The sequence below is a fragment of the Colossoma macropomum genome, unplaced genomic scaffold (assembly GCF_904425465.1).
Source record: "Colossoma macropomum unplaced genomic scaffold, Colossoma_macropomum, whole genome shotgun sequence".
NCBI lineage: Eukaryota > Metazoa > Chordata > Actinopteri > Characiformes > Serrasalmidae > Colossoma > Colossoma macropomum.
Window position 1 is genome coordinate 33,321,919 of NW_023494790.1, and position 24,486 is coordinate 33,346,404.

The 24,486-nt window shown below is 40.4% G+C and overlaps 1 protein-coding gene across 1 annotated transcript in view; it reads right to left on the minus strand.

Annotated features, from left to right (window-relative positions):
- Window positions 1–231: 231 nt before the first annotated feature.
- The window catches only part of ppp1r9bb (protein phosphatase 1, regulatory subunit 9Bb), a 34,624-nt gene continuing 10,369 nt past the window's right edge, over window positions 232–24,486 (minus strand). The window contains exons 2-10 of the mRNA XM_036573150.1: window positions 15,277–15,409; window positions 13,189–13,309; window positions 11,989–12,093; window positions 11,360–11,495; window positions 9,742–9,897; window positions 7,736–7,789; window positions 6,725–6,954; window positions 3,783–3,888; window positions 232–758 (exon numbers count right to left, since the gene is read on the minus strand). Of these exons, the coding sequence (XP_036429043.1) occupies window positions 705–758; window positions 3,783–3,888; window positions 6,725–6,954; window positions 7,736–7,789; window positions 9,742–9,897; window positions 11,360–11,495; window positions 11,989–12,093; window positions 13,189–13,309; window positions 15,277–15,409 (1,095 nt within the window). The 3' untranslated portion in view covers window positions 232–704. The remainder of the gene's footprint in view (window positions 759–3,782; window positions 3,889–6,724; window positions 6,955–7,735; window positions 7,790–9,741; window positions 9,898–11,359; window positions 11,496–11,988; window positions 12,094–13,188; window positions 13,310–15,276; window positions 15,410–24,486) is intronic.

The following is a 24,486-nucleotide window of genomic DNA, read 5'->3' on the forward strand; positions in this document are numbered from 1 at the left end:
CAGTTTCTTTGCCCTTTGCCTCAAGAAACACCTGACCTTTCAGTTGTCCACTCGCACCAATATTCTGCTGATATTTCATGTTCGCTGATACACGTCATGTATTGCAAGAGTAGGCCTCCACATATCACTGTGCTGAAAATGTCTCAAAAATTATATTTTTAAGCAAAAACATTCAGTTTTGTTTTTCTTATGGGCTTTCATACTTCCTAGCGGTGGGCTTAGAGATGGAAAAGGTTGAGAACCCCTGCTGACACATCTTAATGAAGACCTTGATGCAGTTTGAGTGAGTTGAGGGACGTTTTAGGGATGTTTTTACAGAAAACATTTCGGTGACTATTGACTTCTAGCGTTTGTTAGAAACATTAGCCTTGTAACTCCAATCCAAATAGCAAAATCTGAACCATAAACATGTCTCAGCTCATCGAGTATATCTGGGGTAAGTGGGAAATTGTGAACAATTTGATCTTTTTGCCAGTCTAGTTCTTTAAAAGCTGTAGCCCAGCATGTAATAAAATCAGTTTCAGGAAAAATCAAAAAACTTTTAAAAGCTAACACTGATCATAGGAGTATTCACAAAGGAAATGTTCAAGACGGGGAAAGGCCGAGCGTTAAAACGTAAGGGATTAAAGTGGATTCCTTTGCAACGCTGTTCACATCTTCCAGCATTCTTCTAGTTCAGTAGCATTTCAAAACAGCATCAGTCTTTATAACGGTTCAGATGACCTCAGCTCCTCTACCTGTGACTCCAGATCAGTAACCTAAGAACAGAGAAGGATTTGGTCAGATCTTGACAGCTTTGACGATATTGAACAGTCATATGACCGCTTAGCGTTAAAGGCCCATATCCTACGTTTTTCTTGTATTTTATTGTTTGCCTTGAGGTCCACTTATGATGTTTATGTTGGTTTATGTACCAAAAACAATCATAATTCAGATTAAACAGACTTTAATTCAGATATATGCAAATTTCATAGGCCCGGTTTTGTGCCTCATTCGAAATGCAGCTCAGGCCAAAACACTCCTTACAACTTCAGTGTGAATGGGCGGAGCTAAGATGCTCGGGGATGTAAAGTGTTTTTGCAGGTTAGTTTTCATATATAGATACACCGATCAGACATAACATTATGACCACCTCCTTGTTTCTACACTCATTGTCCATTTTATCAGCTCCACTTACTATATAGGTGCACTTTGTAGTTCTACAGTTACAGACTGTAGTCCATCTGTTTCTCTGTATACTTTGTTCGCCCCCTTTTACCCTGTTCTTCAGTGGTCAGGACCCCCATGGACCCCCACAGAGCAGGAACTATTTGGGTGGTGGATCATTCTCAGCACTGCAGTAACACTGATGTGGTGGTGGTGTGTTAGTGTGTGTTGTGCTGGTCTGAGTGGATCAGACACAGCAGTGCTGCTGGAGTTTTTAAACACTGTGTCCACTCACTGTCCACTCTATTAGACACTCCTACCTTGTCAGTCCACCCTGTAGATGTAAAGTTAAAACGATAGCTCATCTGCTGCTGCACAGTTTGTGTTGGTCATCCTCTAGTCCTTCATCAGTGGTCACAGGACGCTGTTGGCTGGATATTTTTGGTTGGTAGACTATTCTCAGTCCAGCAGTGACGCTGAGGTGTTTAAAAACTCCAGCAGCACTGCTGTGTCTGATCCACTCAGACCAGCACAAGACACACTAACACACCACCACCACATCAGTGTTACTGCAGTGCTGAGAATGATCCACCACCCAAATAGTTCCTGCTCTGTGGGGGTCCATGGGGGTCCTGACCACTGAAGAACAGGGTAAAAGGGGGCGAACAAAGTATACAGAGAAACAGATGGACTACAGTCTGTAACTGTAGAACTACAAAGTGCACCTATATAGTAAGTGGAGCTGATAAAATGGACAATGAGCATAAAAACAAGGAGGTGGTTATAATGTTATGCCTGATCGGTGTATGTGAACAGGATAATGAACTGTACATCGTGAAACTTTAGTGTTTACATGCTACAGCACTCAAAAAAAATGCTTTTCCTATGATATACTGTTGCTTTTTCTTAGTGACACTGTGACAAATGCGTCCTTGTGTGAAGCTTTAATTGCTTCTGCACAGGTTGTTTTCTGCTGGCAAACATCAAACTGATAGATGTGCTTACTCTTGGTTATTACAACCAGTCACAAACAATATCACTCTTTAAGAAAGCTATGCACCATAAATTATATGACAGGTAAAAAGTATGTTACTTAAAGGGCCCATATCATGGAAAACTGAATTTCCCTTGCTTTAAAGTAATATGCAAACACTGTTAAAGTTTCAACACCTACCATTCACCACCTGGTCCGTACCGTCCACATATGGAAACTATGCTGCAAAAATAGTCTGTTTTGAGATCATTGTTGATGTGATGTCTGAAAAAAGTAACACTTTTAACATGTAGCCACCTAATCTGCCTACAGCAGGGTCCGCCCATTCATACTCAGTGTTTCAGTGCTATCCAGTGTCGACCAGAGCAGGATGGGTTCCCCTTTTGAGTCTTGGTTCTTCTCAAGGTTTGTTCCTCTTGCTCTTAGGGAGTTTTTCCTTGCCACTGTCGCCACTGGCGGCGCTCATGGGGGCTCGGACCTAGATTTTCTGTAAAGCTGCTTTGTGACGACACCTGTCGTAAAAAGTGCTATATAAATTAACTTTGACTTGACTTTCAGTTCTTTTAGAGATTAGTTTCATAGTTCTTTCACACACACACACACACACATACATATTTCACACATAGACATACACGCACATATATTCTGTGAAGTGATGAATCGTGCTTCTCTATCTGTCAGTCTGATGGACGAGTCTGGGTTTGGCGAATGCCAGGAGAACATTACCTGCCTGACTGCATTGTGCCAACTATAAAGTTTGGTGGAGGAGGGATAATGATATGGGGTTGTTTTTCAGGGGTTGGTCTAGAACCCTTAGCTCCACTGAAGGGAAATCTTAATGCTTCAGCAGACCAAGACATTTTGGATAATTATATGCTTTCAACTCTGTGTGAACAGTTTGGGGAAGAACCTTTTCTGTTCCAGCATGACTGAGCCCCAGTGCACAAAGCAAGGTTCATAAAGGCCTGGCTGGGTGAGTTGTGGAAGAACTTGACTGGCCCTCACAGAGCCCTGACCTCAACCCTATCAAACACCTTTGGGATAAAGTAGAACAGAGATTGCGAGCCAGGCCCTCTCGCCCAACATCATGTACAATGAATTATGATTGGTATGTGAAACCACACAAACATCATAAGTGGACCTCAAGGGAAAAAATTAAAATACAAGAAAAATGTAGGATATGGGCCCTTTAAATTGGCAAGGAACTAACTGGATTAAACTGAATGTTGTATCTTTCAAGATTGTAATACTGTAAGAAATATATCACTTATATGGAATGAAGTCCAGAACAATGGACTGAGTCCAGACCTCAACATCACTGAATATGGATTACTTGACAGATGAGAGGCAGAAAATGCTAAACCAACTTATAAGACTGAACTTTGGAGGTGTGGCTGCAGATGTTTTTGAAAAAACTGAAAGTGACTCTCCTGAAAAGAAGAGAAGCTGTAATAACACATTAAATACTGGAAAATGTTCTTTTTGAAGCTTTTGTTTAATTTCCTGTGTTTTTTTTTTGTTTGTTTGTTTTTTGATGCTGAAAAATGAATAACTTGAACTGCTTTATTATGTATGTGTTTTTAGTGTGTATTTATATTTAGTATGAGTAGCTGAGTTGGATATACACATGCGCCCAGCACACATGCTCTACCTTGACCTTGAGCTGCTCTGCCTCCTCCTTGTGCGATGCTTCAGTCTCCTCCAGAGTCCTCCGCTGAGCCGTCTGCTTCTTCAGAAACTCAATTTCCCTGCATGCAACAGGGCACACAGTGAGTCTCACATAGAACAACACAACACTACTCAACACTCAGACAGCCTGCTGGACTCTTAGGGAGAAAAATGGAGAGAAAAGCCTTTCTGAAACTTAGAACCTGCACTCCTAAAAAAGATGGTGCTTCAAAGGTTCTTTAGTACAGAAAATGGTTCTATATAGAACCATTAACACTCAAAGAACCCTTTGCATGATTAAAAGGTTCTTTTCATCATGAAAGCGTTCTTCAGATTGATGGTGAGTGTGCTGTATATGGTTCTATGTAGCACCTTTTCAAAAATGGTTCTATACAGCACCCAAAAGGGTTCCACTATTGTTACAAGCCAAAGAACCCTTTTTTGGTACTACCCTTTTTGCTAAGAGTGTACAGTGATAAAAGAGATGGTCCTTCAAGGGTTTTTTAGTCAAGAAAATGGTTCTACATAGAACCATGAACGCTCAAAGAACCCTTTGCATGATTTAAGGGTTCTTTGCAATGTGAAAGAGTTCTTTAGATTCATGAAGAATGTGCTGTAGATGGCTCTACATGGAACCTTTTTGAAAAAGGTTCTATGTAGTACCAAAATGGGTTCCACTTTTGTTACAAGCCAAAAAAAAACATTTTTGGTACTACATAGAACCCCTTTTGCTAAAAGTGTACTCATACAAAAGATTTTTTAAGGTTTTTTAGTTAAGAAAATGGTTCTATATAGAAACATGAACACCATGCTTAAAAGGTTCTTTGCATGGTGAAACGGCTCTTCAGATTGCTGGAGAATGTGTTGTATATGATTCTATATAGAACCTTTTTAAAAATGGTTCTATATAGCACCCAAAAAGCGTTCTTCTATAATTACAAGGTCAAGCTTGAAACTATCAAAGAACCCTTTTGGGTGCTGTTTAGAACCCTTTTCAAAATGGTTGTATATAAAACCATCTACAGCACATTCATGCACATTTTCCATCAATCTGAAGAACCCTTTCATGATGCAAAGAACACTTTAATCATGCAAATGGTTCTTTGAGTGTTTATGGTTCATGTTGGTTCCATATGGAAAACTTTTCTTTACTAAAGAGCCGTTGAAGCACCATCTTTTTTAAGAGTGTACTTAGATTAGTCACTTATCACTTGGGAAAATGAGTCATTGCTTCAAAATGCTTGAAACACTGCACACTGGCGACATCTACTGGTCAAACGCTTGCAAATGCACTGTGAAAATACTTAAACTCGATGATTTAGTCATTTGCGAAGGTTTCGGTGCCTCTGGTCAAATAACATGTTTAACTGATTTTCTAAGTGACACCTCCTCTACAGAGAACAATCCTCTGCACATTTTAAAGGTGCCATAGAAAACTCTATTTACATTGGCACAGCTGAATATAGAGAGTTTGGTAAAAGGAACTGACACACCACGGACCTCAAACACTTTAGTCTCCTCCTTCAAAAGTAAATCCTGCATATGCGAAAGAGGGCCGTAAAATGGGCCGATTCCAAAATCCTAAACTGTTATGTAATGGTCCTGACTCATTAATATTTACGCCCCCCAAATTTACATACACCAGCCCACATTCTAGCTCAGCAGGGAAAACGGCAGACACAACAAAAATGGCAGACTATGTAGGGAAAGGTACCATTCCAGGCTGTGAAGGGGATATTGGCACTTTTGTTTCCTTCCTAAAGAACTGAACTGTCAGCAGGCTGATGTTCATCTGTAAACGAAGCTGAAGTTGGCTTCCTATTCACCGGCTTCTTAGTCGAAAGTTTCGTTCCACCTTGAATGCTACAGCTAGTACAGGCGTCGGAATGAACGTGTGGCACCATTTGAGGTGGAACGGAAAAATCGCAAAATAAGCTGATAAACAGGCCAAATTCATTTTCCACATGTTTAACAGGATCATGAAAATCTTTAATTCAAAGTTGTTAGTTTGCTCTGCACATTTCAGTCTGGACACTTTCTCGGACCTTGGACAAAATCGACAGGCTTCACTCAGAGCTTCACACCGAAGAGACTGAAAAAAGGGGCAGTTTTATCTTAGCATCACAACCCCAACCGCAACCTGTAAGCAGCCATGCTGTGCGATTTTAATCACTTTCTGATGGTTGAAGCCCAAACAGCACACTCTCCATCACACCTTCAATTAAAAGAGCTAACAACTTTATTTACTTTGTGTTGAGATTGAAAGCAAGCAGCTAGTACAAGTAGTGTTAGCTACTAGCAGGCACCAAGTAGCTAGCATGGTGCGTTTATATGCAATCAATAATCCGATCAGATTTCTGCAGTTATCTGATTATTCAAATGATCATGTAAACAGCATACTCTGATTTCATAGACCGGAATAAGGGCTTAGCTCAGTAATGAGATTCTTAATGCATGTAAACTCTTACTCTGATTTCTTTCACATTTCTCAGTCTGTGGATGTGCAAAACAGACGGTGGTACCGGAAATAAGCGACCAGGCCATTGGTTGTAAACCAACCAATCAGAGCAGAGCTCATCAGATTATTCATGAGCCCTCCAAAAAAAGGGAAAACAGCTTGTATCATTCTAGTGCCAAATCACAGAGATGTAAACGAGCGCATCTGGATATTTTTTGCCTCGAGCAAAGTCGCATACCTTCTATGTGGTCAGAGAACAATTTAAAATACCAAATAGATGCATTCTATGATACCTTTATTTCACAATTACTGTTCATTTCTTGAATTATCATATTGCAGAAGAAAAATAAAACATAAAATGTCGCCTGTGCCAAAGTTATGTCACATTTTAGGTTTTATGTTTTTTTTCCCAATATGTTTAAACTCAGCAATGTGACTGTATGTGCGGATTATCTCACTTCTGCTGGTACTCTTTGATGAGGCGCTTGGCTTTGCTGTATTTGCGCTCCAGGGCCTGATACTGCGCCTGCGTCTCCTTCAGGTGCTCGTCCACCGCCTGGCAAAGACTCTGCGCCTCCATCCAGTAACCTTCCAGCTTGTCCATGCGCTCCCTGTTCTCCTGCACGCTCTGCTCCAACTGAGCCTTCTCAGCGCGCCAGCGCTGCCGATCCTGCTCCGCGTGACTCAGCTACGCCAACACAGACACAAAGCCTCGTAATAAAACGTCAACTTTACAGCAGAAGGAGAAAACTTTACTAAAGTGTGTTAATGTAACATGAAGGCCCATTTCTTTTGGTTCATTTATTATGATATTCACACAATGTGAAGGCCAGCTATTGCTTTTATATGGTCCTTAGTGCAAATTTGGGGTGGGCAGGGTGGGACATGTCCACCCACTTTTTGAGATTTCGCAAGAATTTTTGTTAGTTAGCAGAACTGTGGACAAAAAAATTCAATTATTCAATTATTGATAAAACTTTCCATTAAAGGTGATCCAATTTTTAAAAATTTCTGTATATTTCAATCGACAAGATGCTAATATAAACATTCAGAGTGGTTTGGTGTGAAATGGCTGATTGTAGAGATTCAGATTTCTTTACAGTGGTGCTGAATGGAACCAGGGGTCAACATGACTACAACACAAATATAGCCACTTTATTTACTATCCAAAACCACCAGTATACCAACACATGTCTTCTGAGTGTTTACATGGAATATCGATGATGGTAAAATAGTGTAAAATCTGAAAAAATAAGGACTATTTTGCCTCACAATACCCTGCATGTACCCCTCCACCAAGAACAGATTTGAAAAATGCTTGTTTTAGGCCAAAATATTATTTCAAAATTCTGTATTTCAAAAACACAGTCATGTTTTTTTTTTTTTATTTCACAGAAATCATTGTGCCTTCTTTGAAGACTTAGAAGGTCCTAGTGTGTGGTGAGTGTGTGAGAGCAGGACCGTCCTACCTTCTTCTTAAGCTGCTGGATCTCAGCCTGAGTCACGGCGTGCTTGATCTGCAGCTGCAGCACAAACAGTACGAGTCACATGGCAGAACTCACACCTCTTCACTAGTTCTCAGTATGTTGGAAAAATTAGAAAAGGACTATAAGGCTGGTTTTATGCAACAAAACTTTCCTGCAACATTAGTTGCTTGAAACCTACATGAAACGTGCCACTTGGAAAAAATATATGGACATATATTTTTGTGTATTTGAAATACATATTAAATACAATGCAATCCAGGCTGAAACACATTCCAAACACTAAAATATATTTCAGAATATACTGCCACATTAACCAAATACATTTATTTAAAAAGTATGAAGAAATATTACACATAGACATGTTCCATATAAATAAATCTATCTAAATATATTCATCAAATACATTTATTTATCAAATACATCATAGCAAATGAACATTTAACTTGGCAAAAGCAAGTGTTGCAGGTGTTGATACTTCATACCACGGTGCAAACACAGAAGTCAGTACCATTTAGTTCTATCTGTAACCTTTGTTAAAACTATATAATATATAATAACAAATACAAATAAATGCATTTTAAACATATATTTAACAAATACAATTTTGGCCATTTTCATACATTGCAGAAATATTTGATAACTATATCTGGAATATATCTTTTCTTATGTGTTAAAGCCTCTTGCAACTCGCTTGAAACTCAGCCGTGACAGTCGCAAGTGTCACGCATTCCTCCAGCTCAGACTCTCTTATGAACTCCATTTCCCAGAACTCTCAGGCAGATCATGTCTACCATCATCCACCAATCAGCGCTCATCCTCACCTGAATATTGATCTGTTTCACCTGTTCTCTGTATCATGTGATCATACCTAGTTAGGATTTAAGCCTGGGCTTTAGACTTGATGAGTGTGAGTCTTCAGAGCTACTGAGTGGTTAGTCTGGTTGACTTTGCCTTTTGTCTAGTCCAGGGGTCGGCAACCCAAATGTCAACGAGCCATTTTGTCTTTTCAATAAAAATCAAACCACCTTGGGAGCCACAACATTTTACGTCCATTTTACTGTCTTGGCTGTAAATAAGTCTCAATATGTGCTACTAGCTTAAGCTAAAAATGTAATATACACAAAAACACAGACTTAAGCTTTAGCTCAGTCATAACCACTTTTCTCACATCTCCGGCAGGAAACTTTTCCTCAAAAATGGAATAATTTCTTGTAAAATGTCTCTCAGCATTCGGCTTTTTACGAGGAGGAAGTCAGCTTCTCCCAACTTAACTGGTGCCTGAGGTGCCAGAATGTAACTGCTGCACCATTTTTAAGGTGGAATGGGAACAAGAAGCTGGCAAATGAGAATCTGATTTCAGCCTCGTGACTTTTTAGTGTTTGACAGTTTCTCGCGGCGGATTAAACATTTCAGGAAACCAGCTGAGTGATTATAAACGCAAATCAGTCCATTTGTGTCCAAATTATTGATGTTCATCTTAAATCTTTCTGTTTGCCTTTTCGTTAGCTACCAGCTGCCAAGACTGTTGTCTGCATTGCTATGCTGAGCAGCAGTTGGCGCGCTGATCTTCAGGGTTAAAGGGTGAATTAGCAGTTATAGGCTACATTAACTCCAGAGTTTTATTTTACTGCAAAGGAGGATTATTTTTTGATAATGTTAAAAAATATAAATGATGATGATGAAAATGTTGCAAATACATAAATTCAAGCAGTACAGATATCGAAAAACACAAGATGTTAATTTGGGTACTTAGTGGAGTAACTGAATGTGTTAAGTGCAACTTTGTTACACGAAGCAACTCAAGAACAGTCAAGTTGCACACAAATTATGTTGCAGACAACTCACAACACAATTAGTTGCAGGAAAGTTTCATCATATAAAGCCAGCCTGAAATCTTCCTGTTCGAGTCTGAGGTTTGAAAAAAGGGAACGGTCAGCGGCTTCAGCTGACCGAGCACTTAAAGCAGCCGTGAGTGAAGGGCGCTCTACCTCTTTGTATTTGTGGGCGAGTTTCTCAGGGTCCATGTCCACGGGAGAGAGCGCGTCCTCGTTCTCGGCCAGATCAAACACCTCGATGGCGCTGGGGTACATAGAGCCCGTGTCTTCATCTTCCTCCTCATCCTCATCGCTGCCGTAGCCTGCAGGCTGAGAAGGAGAGACGGATGGAGGCAAAGCTGAAGGACATGTGAGCAGCACATAGTCTCTCACTTTCACAATATCAAGAGAAAAAAATCTCACTGTTTTGAAATTAGTTCAGTGGTTGGCAACCCAAACATTAAGAAGAGCCATTTTGTCCTTTCAAGAAAAATCAAACCACCTTGAAAGCATTTTATGTCCATTTTACCACCTTGGCTGTAAATATGTCTCAGTATGTGCTGATGTACTAGTATAGGATGAAAATATAATATAAATGCAAACACAGACTTACTTTGCTCTGCTTTAAGCTTTAGCTCAGCTACAGCTGCTTTTCTCGCATCTCCAGCAGGAAACTTTTCCGCAAAAGTGCAAAACAGTTTCTTATAAAACGTCTCTCAGTGTTTGATTTTTTACAAGGCTGAAGTCGCTTCTAATTCGAATTTTCCCATTCCACCTTAAATGGTGCCTGAGGCGTCAGAATGTAACTGCTCCACCATTTAAGGTGGAACGGGAAATTTCGAACAAGAAGCTGGCGAATGAGAAGCGACTTCAGCTTCACGACTTTTTAGTGTTTGTCAGTTTCTCATTGCAGATTAAACAGATCCGGAAACCAGCTGGAGTAATTATAAACACAAATAAGTCCTTTCGTCTCCAAATTATCAATGTTTGTCTTAAATCTTTTTCTTTGCCTTTTCGTTAGCTACTCGCTAGGCAAGATTGTTGTCTGCATTGCTATGGGGACCAGCTGTCTGCGCGCCAATCTTCAGGGTTAAAGGTTGGTGAATTAGCAGATATACTCCAGTGTTTAAGGCCATTTATTGTTAAAACTGTGTTGAACGATCAGCAGAGCTTTATTTTACTGTAAAGAAGGATTATTTTATTTTTACCTACAAATCTTATTCTGCTGTGGAGCCGCAACAGGACAGTAAAAGAGGACTTTTAACTAACTTGGATTTTAGATTAAAATCCTTTTGCTTTGAATGACCCTAAACCTTAATTATGTTTATTTATTACAATACATGATTTAACATTCCATTTTGTCACTACCAAAACAATCATAACACTACCCAAACTTTACTAAATGTTTCAGTAGTGACTGTTTCAGTAGTGACAAATTTAGCTCATTTTGAGCAGAACTCAAAACATTAGCTAGTACATGACTAGCAAACACAGCTTTGAACAATTATACACAAACAATCATATATTTTTTTTTTCTTTTAACACAAAAAATGTTACTCAATTGCAGAAAATATGTGTTTCGCTAGTGACAGTTCCACACTGATATTTAGACTTTGGGACACATCTAACTGTACTAACTGTATCAGTCAGTAAAGCACTATTTAACCAAACCTATTGGGTCTGTTTAATATCGGACAGCTGATGTTATCTGATATATCTGAGTTTAGCTGCCTAGAAAATCAGTAACGGTCACAAAATGATATCGGTCAGGCCTTAGCGTGCACCCCAATACCTCATCTTCGTCTCCCGTGTAGTTGCTGTAGCGCTGCTCCATCATCTCCCGCTGCCAGCGCTCCTGTTCGAGTGTCTGCTGGATCAGCTGCGCCACCTCGCTCTGCTCCCCTGGCTTCTCCCGGCCGATCGTAAACCTGGACACAGGTTGTCCGTTAACACTCATCCACCACAGCAGATGAGATTATATTCTCGAATTCATTCCATTCATGATGGTGTGTAATGCTTGGGTAGCATTTGCAGAGAAACAGTATCATGATGCTGCCTCCTTCATGCTTCACAGTGGTTGTGGTGTTCTTGGGATCATATTTGTAACCTTTCTACCTCCAAACATACCTTCCTTTTGGTCATATTTCAAAGTACAAAGTTAAAAGACTTTGTGTGTAAATTTGAAGTGGATTTATGTACTGGAAGTTATTCAATAACAAAAACAAAAGTGTCTGAATGCTTGTTTTTCCTCACTTTTATACTCACTGTATACTCAGCATTACACCATCAATCCACACATAAGCCTCCCTTGTTTTTATAACTCTTTTTTTTCTTTAAGAATGATTCACTGAAAAATTATTAGCTTCAACACGAAACTAAGGAATGTGTGTTCAGAAATATTCAGATACATGTAGAGCTCACCGAACTGTACCAGAGGTGTTCCTCAACACAGAGGCAGCAAAACTCTGAGTCACCCCAACCAGACTGATCCCATCAACCTCCACTATCAGATCATTCACGTTGATCCTGAGAGAGAGAGAGAGAGAGAGAGAGAGAGAGAGAGAGAGAGAGAGACACAGACAGACAGACAGACAGAGACAGGACAGAGAGAAAGAGAGAGAGAGAGGGGGGAAAGAAAGACAAAGAGACAGAGTGGAGAAAGAAGCGAGAAAAAAAGGAGGGGGAGGGAGAGAGAAATTAAAAAGAGAGAAAAAGACAGAGAGAATAGAGAGAAGGTGAAAGAGAGGAGAAAGGAGAGAGAGAGCGGAGGAGAGAGGAAAAAGAGAAAGAAAGATAGAGAGGAGAAAGAGGAGAGAGAGAAGAAAGGAGAGAAAATGAGAAAGGACAAAGAAAGAGAAAGAGAGGGACAGAGAGGAGAAACAGGAGAGAGAGAGAGAGAGAAAGAGGAAAGGGAGAGATAGAGATAAAGAAAGAAGAAAGAGGGGAAAAGGGGAGAGAGAGGAGAGAGATTAAAAAGAGAAACAAAGAGAAGGAGAGAAAGAGAGGACAATGAGAAAGAGAGAGAGAGAGAGACAGAAGAGAAGAGGTGGAAGAGAGATGGGAGATTAAAAAAAGAGAAAGAGAAACAGAGAGGGAGAGAACGAGAGAAAGAGAGAGAGAGTTACTCCAGAGAAATTATAAAGGAGGAGGAGACAGTTCACTGGTTGAAAAATGAGAAATCTTGGTGTCTGTTTATGGGGAAAGTCCCGCCCTTTAATAAAATGAGCCAATCGGCTTGCTGGTGAAGCCGCACCTGGGGAAAGATCCCCCTCCCCTGGGAGATACATGTGCAGTAGCCAGAACATGTTGGAAAACACGTGTTTTGTGGGTTATTTATGAGAAACGCTACAAACTGTTTAAGCTGTTTTTACCAGATTTGATCTGTTCTCCCAAATTTGTTTCTGACAGTGTAACTGTGGCTTTCAGGTTTACAGGCCTCTCTCCATTCACAGAGACAGAAGTCTGGTCTAGTGTGAGTGGAACTAACTGCCCTGGGCGTTGCTGAGGTTACTGCAGAGTGGGCAGACCTTCCCTCATGGACTCTGGTTAAGGCTATACAGCCTATTAGTGCATAATATCACACAGTGACATTAAACCACATGCTGGTGCGTGTCTGTGTACCTGCCGTCTCGGTGTGCAGCTCCTCCTTCAGTGACCGTCTTGACAAATATTCCTAGTTTCTCCAGACCCATATCAGCTCCAGCGCCCATCCCGATGATGCTGATACCCAGACCCTCTCTGTCTGCACACACACACACACACACACAGCGGTCTCCTCAAAATGAGTCACAATAAGGTAACATACCCCTCTACATACAGGGTCCTTGAGAACCTCGAGGCTGTAGCTTTAGCACTATCTACAAAACATCTGCTCAATTAGTCACAGCCTCACAGGGGAATTCCACCAACATTTCAAAGTTCAGAATAATTGAAAGATTCAGATTTTCAAAGGTTACCATTAAAACTCAAAGGTTCTACAGCAGAGAAAGTAAAGGAGTATGTGACCAATGGACCAATAGCTAAGACGTAAACAGAGTCAGTCAGAGGGGTTTGGCGTGAAAAGCTCTGTTCTGGAGAAACTTACTGAGTCAGAATTGTTCACAGTGGTGCTGATAGGAACCAGACGTCCAAAATATTCTATATCTCCAAAATCCCATGCTGATTTTGCGGATTGGGAATAAGCCTAGTCATTCATGGATTAAAATGCAATGTCAATGGTGTTTGACCATTTTACACCCTACTTGTCCAGGTTTAGGCTTAATATGCATCTGGTAAGCCAGCCTATAATATTATAACATGAAATGGCTATAAATACATTGTTATATACATTGTTTTATGATTGTTTCGCACCAAAATTTCGGCCTAAAATGTATTTATTTTTTTTAACTGTGGCCAGATGGAGAGGCACAATAAAGAAAAAATAGTCCCCCGAAAAAAATTTGGTTCAGTTTTAGTACCGTTCTACCATCATTACATTCCATATAAAAACTCTGTGTTATAGTCATGGTGACCCCTGGTTCCATTCATCACCACTGTAAGAAAGAGTCTCTACAATCAACAATTTCATACCAAACCACTCTGTGGTTCAATCTGTGATTGAATTCTGCAGAAATTTTGATAAATGTGTAAAATTCTTTCTTATAAAAGTTTTATTATGGATACAATCCCATTTAACCCCTCGCCCCCACCACTTAGCCCTTACCCCTCCGTTTTGCACGTTCACGTCTAGGGTTAGGGTGTCCCAATTTTTGTTGAGATAGAGGAGTAGGGCGAAGTGTTAGGGCTACATGGCCCTTCAAACTGAGGTTTTTCAGAGACACTCCAAAGTGTTATAAGAATAAAATAGGTAAGATGTCTGAGCAAGAGACCAAAGAAACCCACGAATGTGAGAATTTTCTCTGTTAAAAAATTATGATAACTATTGTACTATCTTAGTTTAATGCCATTTCAATGTATTATGATCCTTTTCTTCATGTCAAGCATAAAAATCACTAGTAGTGCTGATGTCTTGGTAGCTAGCTCGCTAAATTTCCTGTTCCACCTTAAATGGTGCAGCAGTTACATTCTGGTGCATCAGGCTTTAGAACTGCTGCACCATTTAAGGTGGAACAGGAAAATTCAAACAAGAAGCTGGTGAATATCTGACTTCAGCTGCATATCATGAAGAATTAGGGGTGGGCAATAATAAATAAATATCGCATCCCCCCTCTTTGAAGGTATATGATGCCCTAAATGTAACTGAAGCCAGCAGTGAGCTGAACTTTACCCTCCTCTGCTGTCACTGCAGACTGGCAGGGTCGCCTACAGAGGACCGCTAATAGCTGTTAATGAGGTAATGTTCTTTTTATTTGAGGGTTGTTCCATTTCATAGGGTAACTCAGTTCTAAGGGGTAAGGTGACACTCCAAAACTAGGGGTAGGGGTAAAAATAATGGGATTGGGCCTATAAATACCATCCATATGTTTAACAGCAGAATGTAGAAAGTTCAAGGAGTGATAATTACAGGCAGGGTCCTTCCACTGACCCGTCCTTTCAGCCAGCCATCCATGATTCTTTCACCCCAACCACTCATGACCAACCTCCTCCAGTCAGTTACCTATGTCCATTCAAAGTCCATGCATCCATCCAGCTTTAATTCCCTGTCTGCCTATTGATGCACTCTTCCACAAAGCTATCCATCCATCCATCCATCCATCCATCATTCCATACCTTTGTCCAGTTCTACGGGAAACAGGTCGAGCTTCTCCACTCGCTTCTCCAGCTCGTACTCGGCCGAGGCAGCCATGGGGTCCACATCATCGTTCCTCCTGTCGTAGTCCTCGTTGGAGTAGGTCATAAACACCTGAGAAGAACACAGATTATTACTGAACCATCCAGCACGGCCTGAGGAACCGGAGCTCCATCCATCTAACCACAGTACAGTTAACAGAAGGGGAACTGAAAGGGGAATTCCACCCGTTTTTCAAAATTTCTGCATAATTCAGTGGTTTGGAGTGAAATGGTTCATAGTAGAGAAACTTACTGACTTTCTTTATAGTGGTGGTGATAGGAACCAAAAAAAGTGCAAAAGTTTGGGCACACCCACCCCCAAACATTCCGTGTTTTGTTGATTTTCTAAGTGCAAATAAGTTAACACATCCTCTGCAGAGAACACACTTCTGCACATTTTGAACGTCTGTGTATTTGATGAACATATTGGAGAAAAAATACTAAACATAAAATGTGGCCTGTGCAAAAGTTATGGCACCTTTGCTGTTTCATATTTTATTTTTTTGTCCCGTTTGTAAAAATCTGCAAATAAATAGAAATTGTGCAGTAAAATGAACAGAAAATGACATTTTAAAGGTTGTTGCCTGTAAAAGATGTCTTATGTTCATACATTTGTACTATCCAAAATCACCAGAGAACCAACACTTGTCTTAAAAATATGTTTTAGGCTAAAACCTTCTCAAAAAGATTGTAAATAAGGACGCATGTTTATAACCATTTAATATAACAACTTTCTGAAATGGGGGCTTCCAGACGCATTAAACTCTTCTGGACGTCTGGTTCCTATCACCACCACTGTGAACAATTATGACTCTGTAAGTTTCTCTAGAACGGAGCGTTTCACACCAAACCACTCTAAATGTCTTTGTTGACAACCATTTATTAATGAAATTTGGAAATTAGGAAAACTGGGTGGAACGCCCCTTCAAGAGTAGAATACTGCTTTTGTTGTATTTATATGTTATCTAAATTATTGTGTTCAGCTTGTCATTTAAGTCTCATTATACCAGATCACACAGACATTACATATGTGGGATCATATCTTGATTAACTTTTTTGGGAAACTTTTTTTGGGAAATATCAACAAAATCTGACAATGTAACGAAATCCATGATGCTGAATCTGGCAGAAGAGAGAGCCTAGTGCTCCGTACAGCTATTTTCAGACGCTCATCTGAAGGTAGATTTGCTCTCTGCAGGTACTGACAGCACCTCTCAACGTCCAGCATACTGGCAGCGAGCCCAAAATCTCCCACTCATTCACTACCATACATATCCAGTCCCTCCAAAACCAGTGCTTTCCTCACTGACTCCACTGTTAAAGAAGCATTCCAGCCTAAGAGTTACGTTATTTGTCATGTTATGCAACGTTCTGTAGCGCAGCATCGCGGCCCTCAGCCTCATCAGTATAACAGAGTCAATGTTCTCTTACAGCAATACCCAGCAAGCACATCATACCATTAGGAATCCATGTGGTGTCCACCAATCCTGACTGCTAACTAACCTGATAAATACATGATAAATACCAGGCTAGCAGTAATCAAGCACGAGTCTCTTCCCGTGCTAACCAATCAGCACTCAGTACTGCTAACCAATCAGCACTCAGTAACAGTAATGTTAACCAACCAGCAATCAGTAACAGTAATGCTAACCAATCAGCAATCAGTAGTGGTAACGCTAACCAATCAGCATTTAGTAGCAGTAATGCTAACCAACTGGCACTCAGTAGCAGTAATGCCAACCAATCAGCATTCAGTAATGCTAACCAATCAGCACTCAGTAACGCTAACCAATCAGCACTCAGTAGCAATAACGCTAACCAATCAGCACTCAGTAGCAGCAATGCCAACCAACTGGCACTCAGCAGCAGTAATGTTAACCAAGCAGCACTGAATAGCGTTAATGCCAACCAATCAGCACTCAGTAATGCCAACCAATCAGCAATCAGTAATGGTAACGCTAACCAATCAGCACTGAGTAGCATTAATGCCAACCAATCAACATACAGTAACGCTAACCAATCAGCACTCAGTAGCAATAATGCTAACCAATCAGCACTCAGTAGCAGCAATGCTAACCAAGCAGCACTCTGTAGCAATAAAGCTAACCAATCAGCAATCAGTAGCAATAATGTTAACCAATCAGCATCAGTAGTGGTAAGGCTAAACTGTTAGCACACAGTAGCAGTAATGCCAAACAACTGGCACTTAGCAGCAGTAATGCTAACCTCAGTAATGCTCAATAGCATCCTGCTACCCGAAACCTGTTTACTGTAGAAAAATTGAAAGATGCTAAGTTTTCTTTGATGTTTTAATATCATACATCCTTTGACTTATTAATTAAAGGAAGGTCCCTCACAAATGGCTAAAAACATGTTTAATTGTTCTTTTTAGCCATTTAGCTCCACAGAGACAGATTTAGCACATTTAGGAGACAGATGTCCATTAACTCAGCACTAATACTTCCTGAGGAAAGCTAGCAGAATCTAGCACTGTTGTGGAGGCGTGTTTTATGGCCCAAACTGAAGGCCCAGCTCTAACAGTCATGGCTCAGTACTGGAACTAACGAGGTAAAAAAGTACATTTTGTATTTCAGGGTGTCTTTAATTAAGTATCTAATCTTGGATTAAAAGAGAGAGCAGTTAACCGCCATGGTGAAATGAGTTACATGCGGCTGCATTTGAAGCTGAAACCGCAATACCAGTCAGCCTACAGTATATCGTACAGCCTCTCTGGGCACCGTCCTCCAGTCTGAGTGAACATCTACCACAACCACGGTCCAGAAATACCAACCATTCCCAGAAGTACCAAAGACGGTGTTGATGCACCCTGGGCGTGTTTATATTCTCGTGTTAAAATTAAAGGCTGTTATGTTTTACTTCCTCCTTCTGTGGTCTTGTTTGGGTCTGTGGGTGGGTTACTATTTTGACCCTAGACTGGGTCAAAGCACCTGCCACCAGAACACTCTTGCAATCACAAATGTAGTCATGAAACATCTCCAGCAGTGCCATGCAGTCAATTAGCTTCACTTGACAATGCTAAGCTACTGATCGTGATCGTGCAGGTACTGTGCTAACAGAGGCTGATTTGGATATTCAGACACTTGACAGCTATTTACAGCAGTATATTACGGCATTTAGGGCTGGCAAAGGAGGAGGTTTGAACAAGAATCTGCGGGGAATAAAGCTTTTTGAGAAACTGGCATCGTTTGTCCAAGATGCCATCTGTCCAGCGGGGATTGCATAAGCGCTAAAGTTGTCTGAGCTTTAGCGTTTCTAAATCCTTTTTACATGCCACAAGCAACACAACAATATGCAAATTCCCAATAAAACAAATGCCAGCCTTCTCAGGAAACCACCACCAGCCATAAATCCACAGATCCTACCCTCGAACCGCCCACAGTCTCCACTCCCACTCACTTCTTGACTCCTTATGGCTAGCCATTAAACAAAAGGTTCACATTATGGACAAGATCTTTAATTTTGGGTTTTCATGAATTGACGTTTGTTAAATCTGTACAGGGAGCACATAAAGATGTAACGTTGGGTGGGACAAAGAGGCAGGATGCAAAAGTTTTCTTGGCAATCCATGACACACAGGTGACAAAACAAAGGCAGAACACTACTGAACAAAACAAAGGAAACCAAGGACAGAGGAACTTGAAGGAAACAGAAAAAAATGAGAAATAACCAACACAGAGCCTGAGAGAACAAAACACCAAGCAAACACAAAGCACATAAGCAGGGGTATAAATACTTGGAACAGACTAGAAACACCTGGGATTAATGCAAGAGTGGGGCTACAGACAACAGACAGGTGAGACAGATAACAAGAAGGCAGGACCAGTAAGGAAAAGACCACAACAACAACAATAAAAAAAGGCTGAAACAGAGAAAGACAAGGACAGGGCCAGATGGGATGTTGCGAAAGAAGACATTCGCACGTTATTTGATGATGTATATGTAGCCTTGTGTGCCTTACGAGCTAACAAACTCATAAACAGGCTACACAGCTAATGCATAGCTAGCAGTAATGTAAACAGGAATTATGTATGTTTCATAAAGCGACATCCTGCGGTCATTTTTTGAGGTTGGCAGTTTGGAAACATCAGAGACTAAAAGGATTTATCGTTTGAAATATATAATATTTTTAAATATATTTTTAGCACGTATGTAACATTTTTGGCCATGTACTTACTGAATACACCTTACATGTATTTCTTTTCCATATGAGTGGAAAGAGTATAGCGCCATCAAGAGTGCTGGAGTAGCTGAGTCTTGCACCGTATAGTCAAGTTGTCATTCTGTATTCAGCATCATGTCCATATTATTACAACACTGAACAGCATTTTCAAAAATCGTCTGTTGTGCCTCTCGGCAAACACAAGTGTTCCAAAGCTGATACGTTTTGCTGTACGTCCAATTTTTCCTCAGAGCATCACTGGATCCTCTGAATTGTGAGGTTGCCAATGAGCCGAAATACAAATTATTGCTACATTTGAGCTAACGCTCCAGTAGCAGTAAAGCTAACCAATCAGCACTCCGCAATGTTAACCAATCAGCACTCAGCAGCAGTAATGCTAACTAATCAGGACTCAGCAGCAGTAATGCTAACCAGTCAGCACTCAGTAACAGTAATGCTAATCAATCAGCACTCAGTAGCAGTAATGCTAATCAATCAGCACTAAGTAGCAGCAATGCTAACCAATCAGCACTCAGTAGCAGTAATGCTAACCAGTCAGCACTCAGTAGCAGTAATGCTAACCAATCAGCACTCAGTAGCAGTAATGCTAACCAATCAGCACTCAGTAACAGTAATGCTAACCAATCAGCACTCAGTAGCAGCAATGCTAACCAATCAGCACTCAGTAGCAGTAATGCTAATCAATCAGCTAGCTAACGAGGGTGATGATAATATTAGCTAACACTCCTGTGCACTGAACTGGCATGACAAGACTGGCAACCTCACCAAAACACCCCAGTACGCTCTGTGAAATGTGGTAGTTAAGCTGCCTTGGAAGTTTAAGTCTACAGTTTGAGCAGCTGTTGTTACATGTATGATTCTACCAAAGTCAGAGTTGAAAACACATTTGGGACTTTTAATTTACTTGGACTTCAGGCAAAAATCCTTTTGCTCTAAGTAACCCTATACCTTAAATATGTTATATTTATTCAAACAAATGACTGAACATTCCATTGTGTCACTACCGAAACAATCACAACACTACAGAATCTTTACCCAATATTTCAGTACTGACTATTTCGGTAGTGACAATTTTAGCTCATTTGGAGCAGAACTCAAAAACACTAGCCAGTACATGACAAGCAAACACAGCTTTGAACAGTTGTACACAAATAAAATCATCATATTTTTATTAAAACACAAAAATCTTACTTAATTGCTGAAAGTCTGTTTCGATAGTGACAATTCTTAATGTTCCACACTGATTTTGAAACTTTGGGACACATTTACTTCAAAACAGTGGGATCTAACTGCTCACCATGTGGCCATGAGGGACAAGGATGCAGTCTCACTTCCTGCTCTAAAATGCAGGGGCGTGGCCAAAATAAGGCTCCGCCTACGGACTAAAACACTTTCGGTAGTGACATGAAAAACATGGGATTTTTCGAATAAAGACTTTTATTTAATTTATTCTTGACTTATTCTCATAAATCTAAATACTTTAAATCAAAAAGACTTAAAAACTTAATAATACAAAAAAATGTAAGTATTATTTCCATGAGTGTAAATTTAGGGGTTAGGGTTTGGGACAGACACCTCCCAATAGAAACTACCCTATAAATGATGATTTTGAATATATTTAGCTTATTACAATCACAGTCAATGCCTTGAGTTTAAATAAATCATAATATAATCCTTGTAAATACCTAAGGTGTGAATATATAATTAATTCAGCAGAATGGTCCATATAACAGTGTTGAAAAGCAGACTTGTAGCTTGTTGCTTGTATCATGTACGTAGCCATATTCATATATATTCATATTTGACTGCTAAACGACCTTGTAATTTAAAGGGTCTAGAGACGTTTGGGGGCAAAAAGGACACAGAACAAAATGTATCAGGTTTGGCTTTTTGGTTACAGGGATTTTCGAAAATCCCATTCAATTTTCTCATAGAGAAAAACAGCTTATATGGACGTAATGCCCACTAAAGAATACAGACGCATGACTTCACACGGTTAGAAATAAAGGTTCTGTGCAGGTACATTTTTTGTTTATCCAGGTACAAACAATGTAAATGTTCCCTCAAAAGTTCAACAGTGGTTTTAAGGTCTGATTGTGAACCTTAAATAAGTTTTTCCAGGTGAAAAGTTCGTATTTGTACCTTTTCATAACTGAACGTTTTAAAACAGAACAATAAAATAAAAGCCTGGAGACGAGACGGGGTGTGTGGAGTCAGTACAGCTTAGAAAATATCATTTCAGTGGATTATGGTACAGTTATGTTCCCTGACTAAAGGTACTGAAATGTACCATTGAGGATACCACCCTAGTGACAAAAGGGGTGCCCACAGTTTCTATAAAGCAGTGTACAATGCACAAGAAAAGGTGGAACCCCTCCTGAGCTAGATAGCGGAACTACAATAAACAAATGAGAATTATGATTTAAAAAATGAGGTGTAAAATTTACACCTTTCATTTCTTTCTCCGCTCCCACTAGTGGGCTAACCCCACCGCCACCCTGCTGCAAATCCACCGGCTGAGACCCCTCGGCCGCAGAGTCACCGAGTTCAGCTGGAGCGGCCTACAGCCCCTCTCTGGGACACAAACATCGGGATTAAGGTTGGAGAGAGAGGGAGAGAGAGTGATGCTCCAGTTGAAATGGAGTGAGAGTAGGTCACATCCCTCAACAGATGGCCAGGAACTCCCCTCCGTACCACCCCGCCCCCGCCGGCTCTGCCACCCTACTAAAGGCATGAATGACGCTAATGCTAGCGCCGCAGCCCACGTCACTGCTGCTCTGCGTAGCGGGCGCTTTAATCCCCTAACAATGTCTTACACGGCCGGTGGGATTCAGATCGTTACAAATGATGTCAGAGCTGCTGCTAGCAGTGGCTAACGGTAAGCGTATTGATGTCTGTGGGTCACTCAGGCTAAGAGGCCTGCGGAGACGCTGCACTCTTACAGCTCCGCAACATGACTGAACATCATGTCTTTAGCTGTTTGACCCAGTTCTGGGACATTATTTTGTGAGAATTAGTGTAGCGCTTATGGAGCAGCAAACCTAGCAAACAGTACTGAACTACTGATTTAAAGGGTTATGGAGGTGAAGCGGTTTCTTGTGGGGAAACTGTCCAGCTCTTTCCAGTGGTGGTGATAGTCTGGAATGGACCAGGACAGTTCCTGGTGGGCCGCTAGGTGTGTGGGCTGCTGAGAGAGTGAGAAAGAGAGAAATGCATGGTTGTTTCTAATGTAGTCCTATAGAAAATGAAGGATTGGATTTGGTGGGTGTTTTTCGGACCATGTTGTACGTCTTTACATATTAAGGTCACACGTACAGACTGAAAAAGTATGCAAGCATCAAAATGAAAATGAAAATGTCATATGTAGAAGGTCAATGCATTTGTATGTGTGCATTTAAATTTCCCACTCATATATGCAATGATGAGAACTCAAATTTAATATTGCGATTTTAATTTGCCATTTGGTGCGCTAGTATTGACACTTTATTTACACAAAGATTTACACGCTTTACGAGTAGCTTTATTTACATTAAAATGTATTTCCAGAACTGCATATGTATGCTTAATGTGACTATGCAATAATTGTCAAAATGTAATTTATCTTATTTGCATTTTCACTTTCTAATAATGCATTTAACCTGCATTATCAAAGAGAACACCAAGCTAGAAAGATGTCAAAATTCAAATGTAAAAGGGAAGCAGCACCTCTCCTCTATGCAATCACACATTCTCACCTACTGCACTCATTCTGTGTCAAAATGCCTTTGAAAATGCATTCAGCCAGATTGCATTTCATTTTCACAGACCTGTCAATCATCCCATCAGGGCGGGGCCAACAGCATGAACAGAAATACATTTTAATTTAAAGAAAGCTACTCATAAAGCATCTAAATCTTTGTGTAAATGAACTGTCAATACTAGTATAGACTAACAAATGGCAAATGAAACTCGCCCTATTGAATGTGAATTTTTATTTTGAGCTCAAATTTGCATATATAAGTGGGAAATTTAAATGCAAACACACAAATACATATATCCTTTCATAAAAAGGTCTGAGTCGATGTTTAATTGAAAATCTGAATAATAATTTCTCTGGGGAGTATACTGCCTTACAACAAAGGACAGTAGGATATTTCATGTAGTAACTTTCTGTGAGGGAGCTTTTAGAGGTGGACGTCTGGTTCCTATCACCACCACTGTGAACAACTCTGACTTCTCTAGAATAGAGCATTTCACACCAATTTACTCTGAATGAGTGTGCAGTTTAATGATTTATCAATGCAGGACTTTAAAAATTCAGTGGAATTCTCTTTTAAAACCTAAATTCTGCCTGTCTTGATGAGAAAATATCAGCCGGTAGAAGCAAAAGAGCAACACTAGTTCACCTTTTCAGGGGTGATATGGACTGGAGGACATGACTGGAGCCACGCTGGACTGAAAAAACAACGCTTTACGTGACTGTATGTGCCGTTAAAGAGTTAAGGACTCCGTGCATGCGCTGATCCATGCGAGCGGGTGGATGAGGATGAGTCAGAGGAGCTGTGAAATGAGTGAATGAAATGACACACAGGAAGCAGTTCAAAAATAAACTCCACAGATGTGAAGACAGGATGTGCTAAAAACACTTGAACTAGCAAGACAACCACAGAATGAAACAGCAGTAGAGCGCCTGTGTAGCTTACAGACCCACACGATCGAGGAATCATATTCGAGTGAAATCAACATCAGCACACCTGCGAGTGACCATGAAGCTTCCCAAGTCCATTTTTCAGAGGCCTCTTTATAATAAATTTGAGCTTGAATGAATGTGTGGTTTGATATATTGTTTTGGTGGTGTTAGTGTATGTTGTGCTGGTCTGAGTGGATCAGACACAGCAGTGCTGCTGGACTTTTTAAACACCTCAGTGTCACTGCTGGAGAGAGCTTTTAGAGGTGGACGTCTGGTTCCT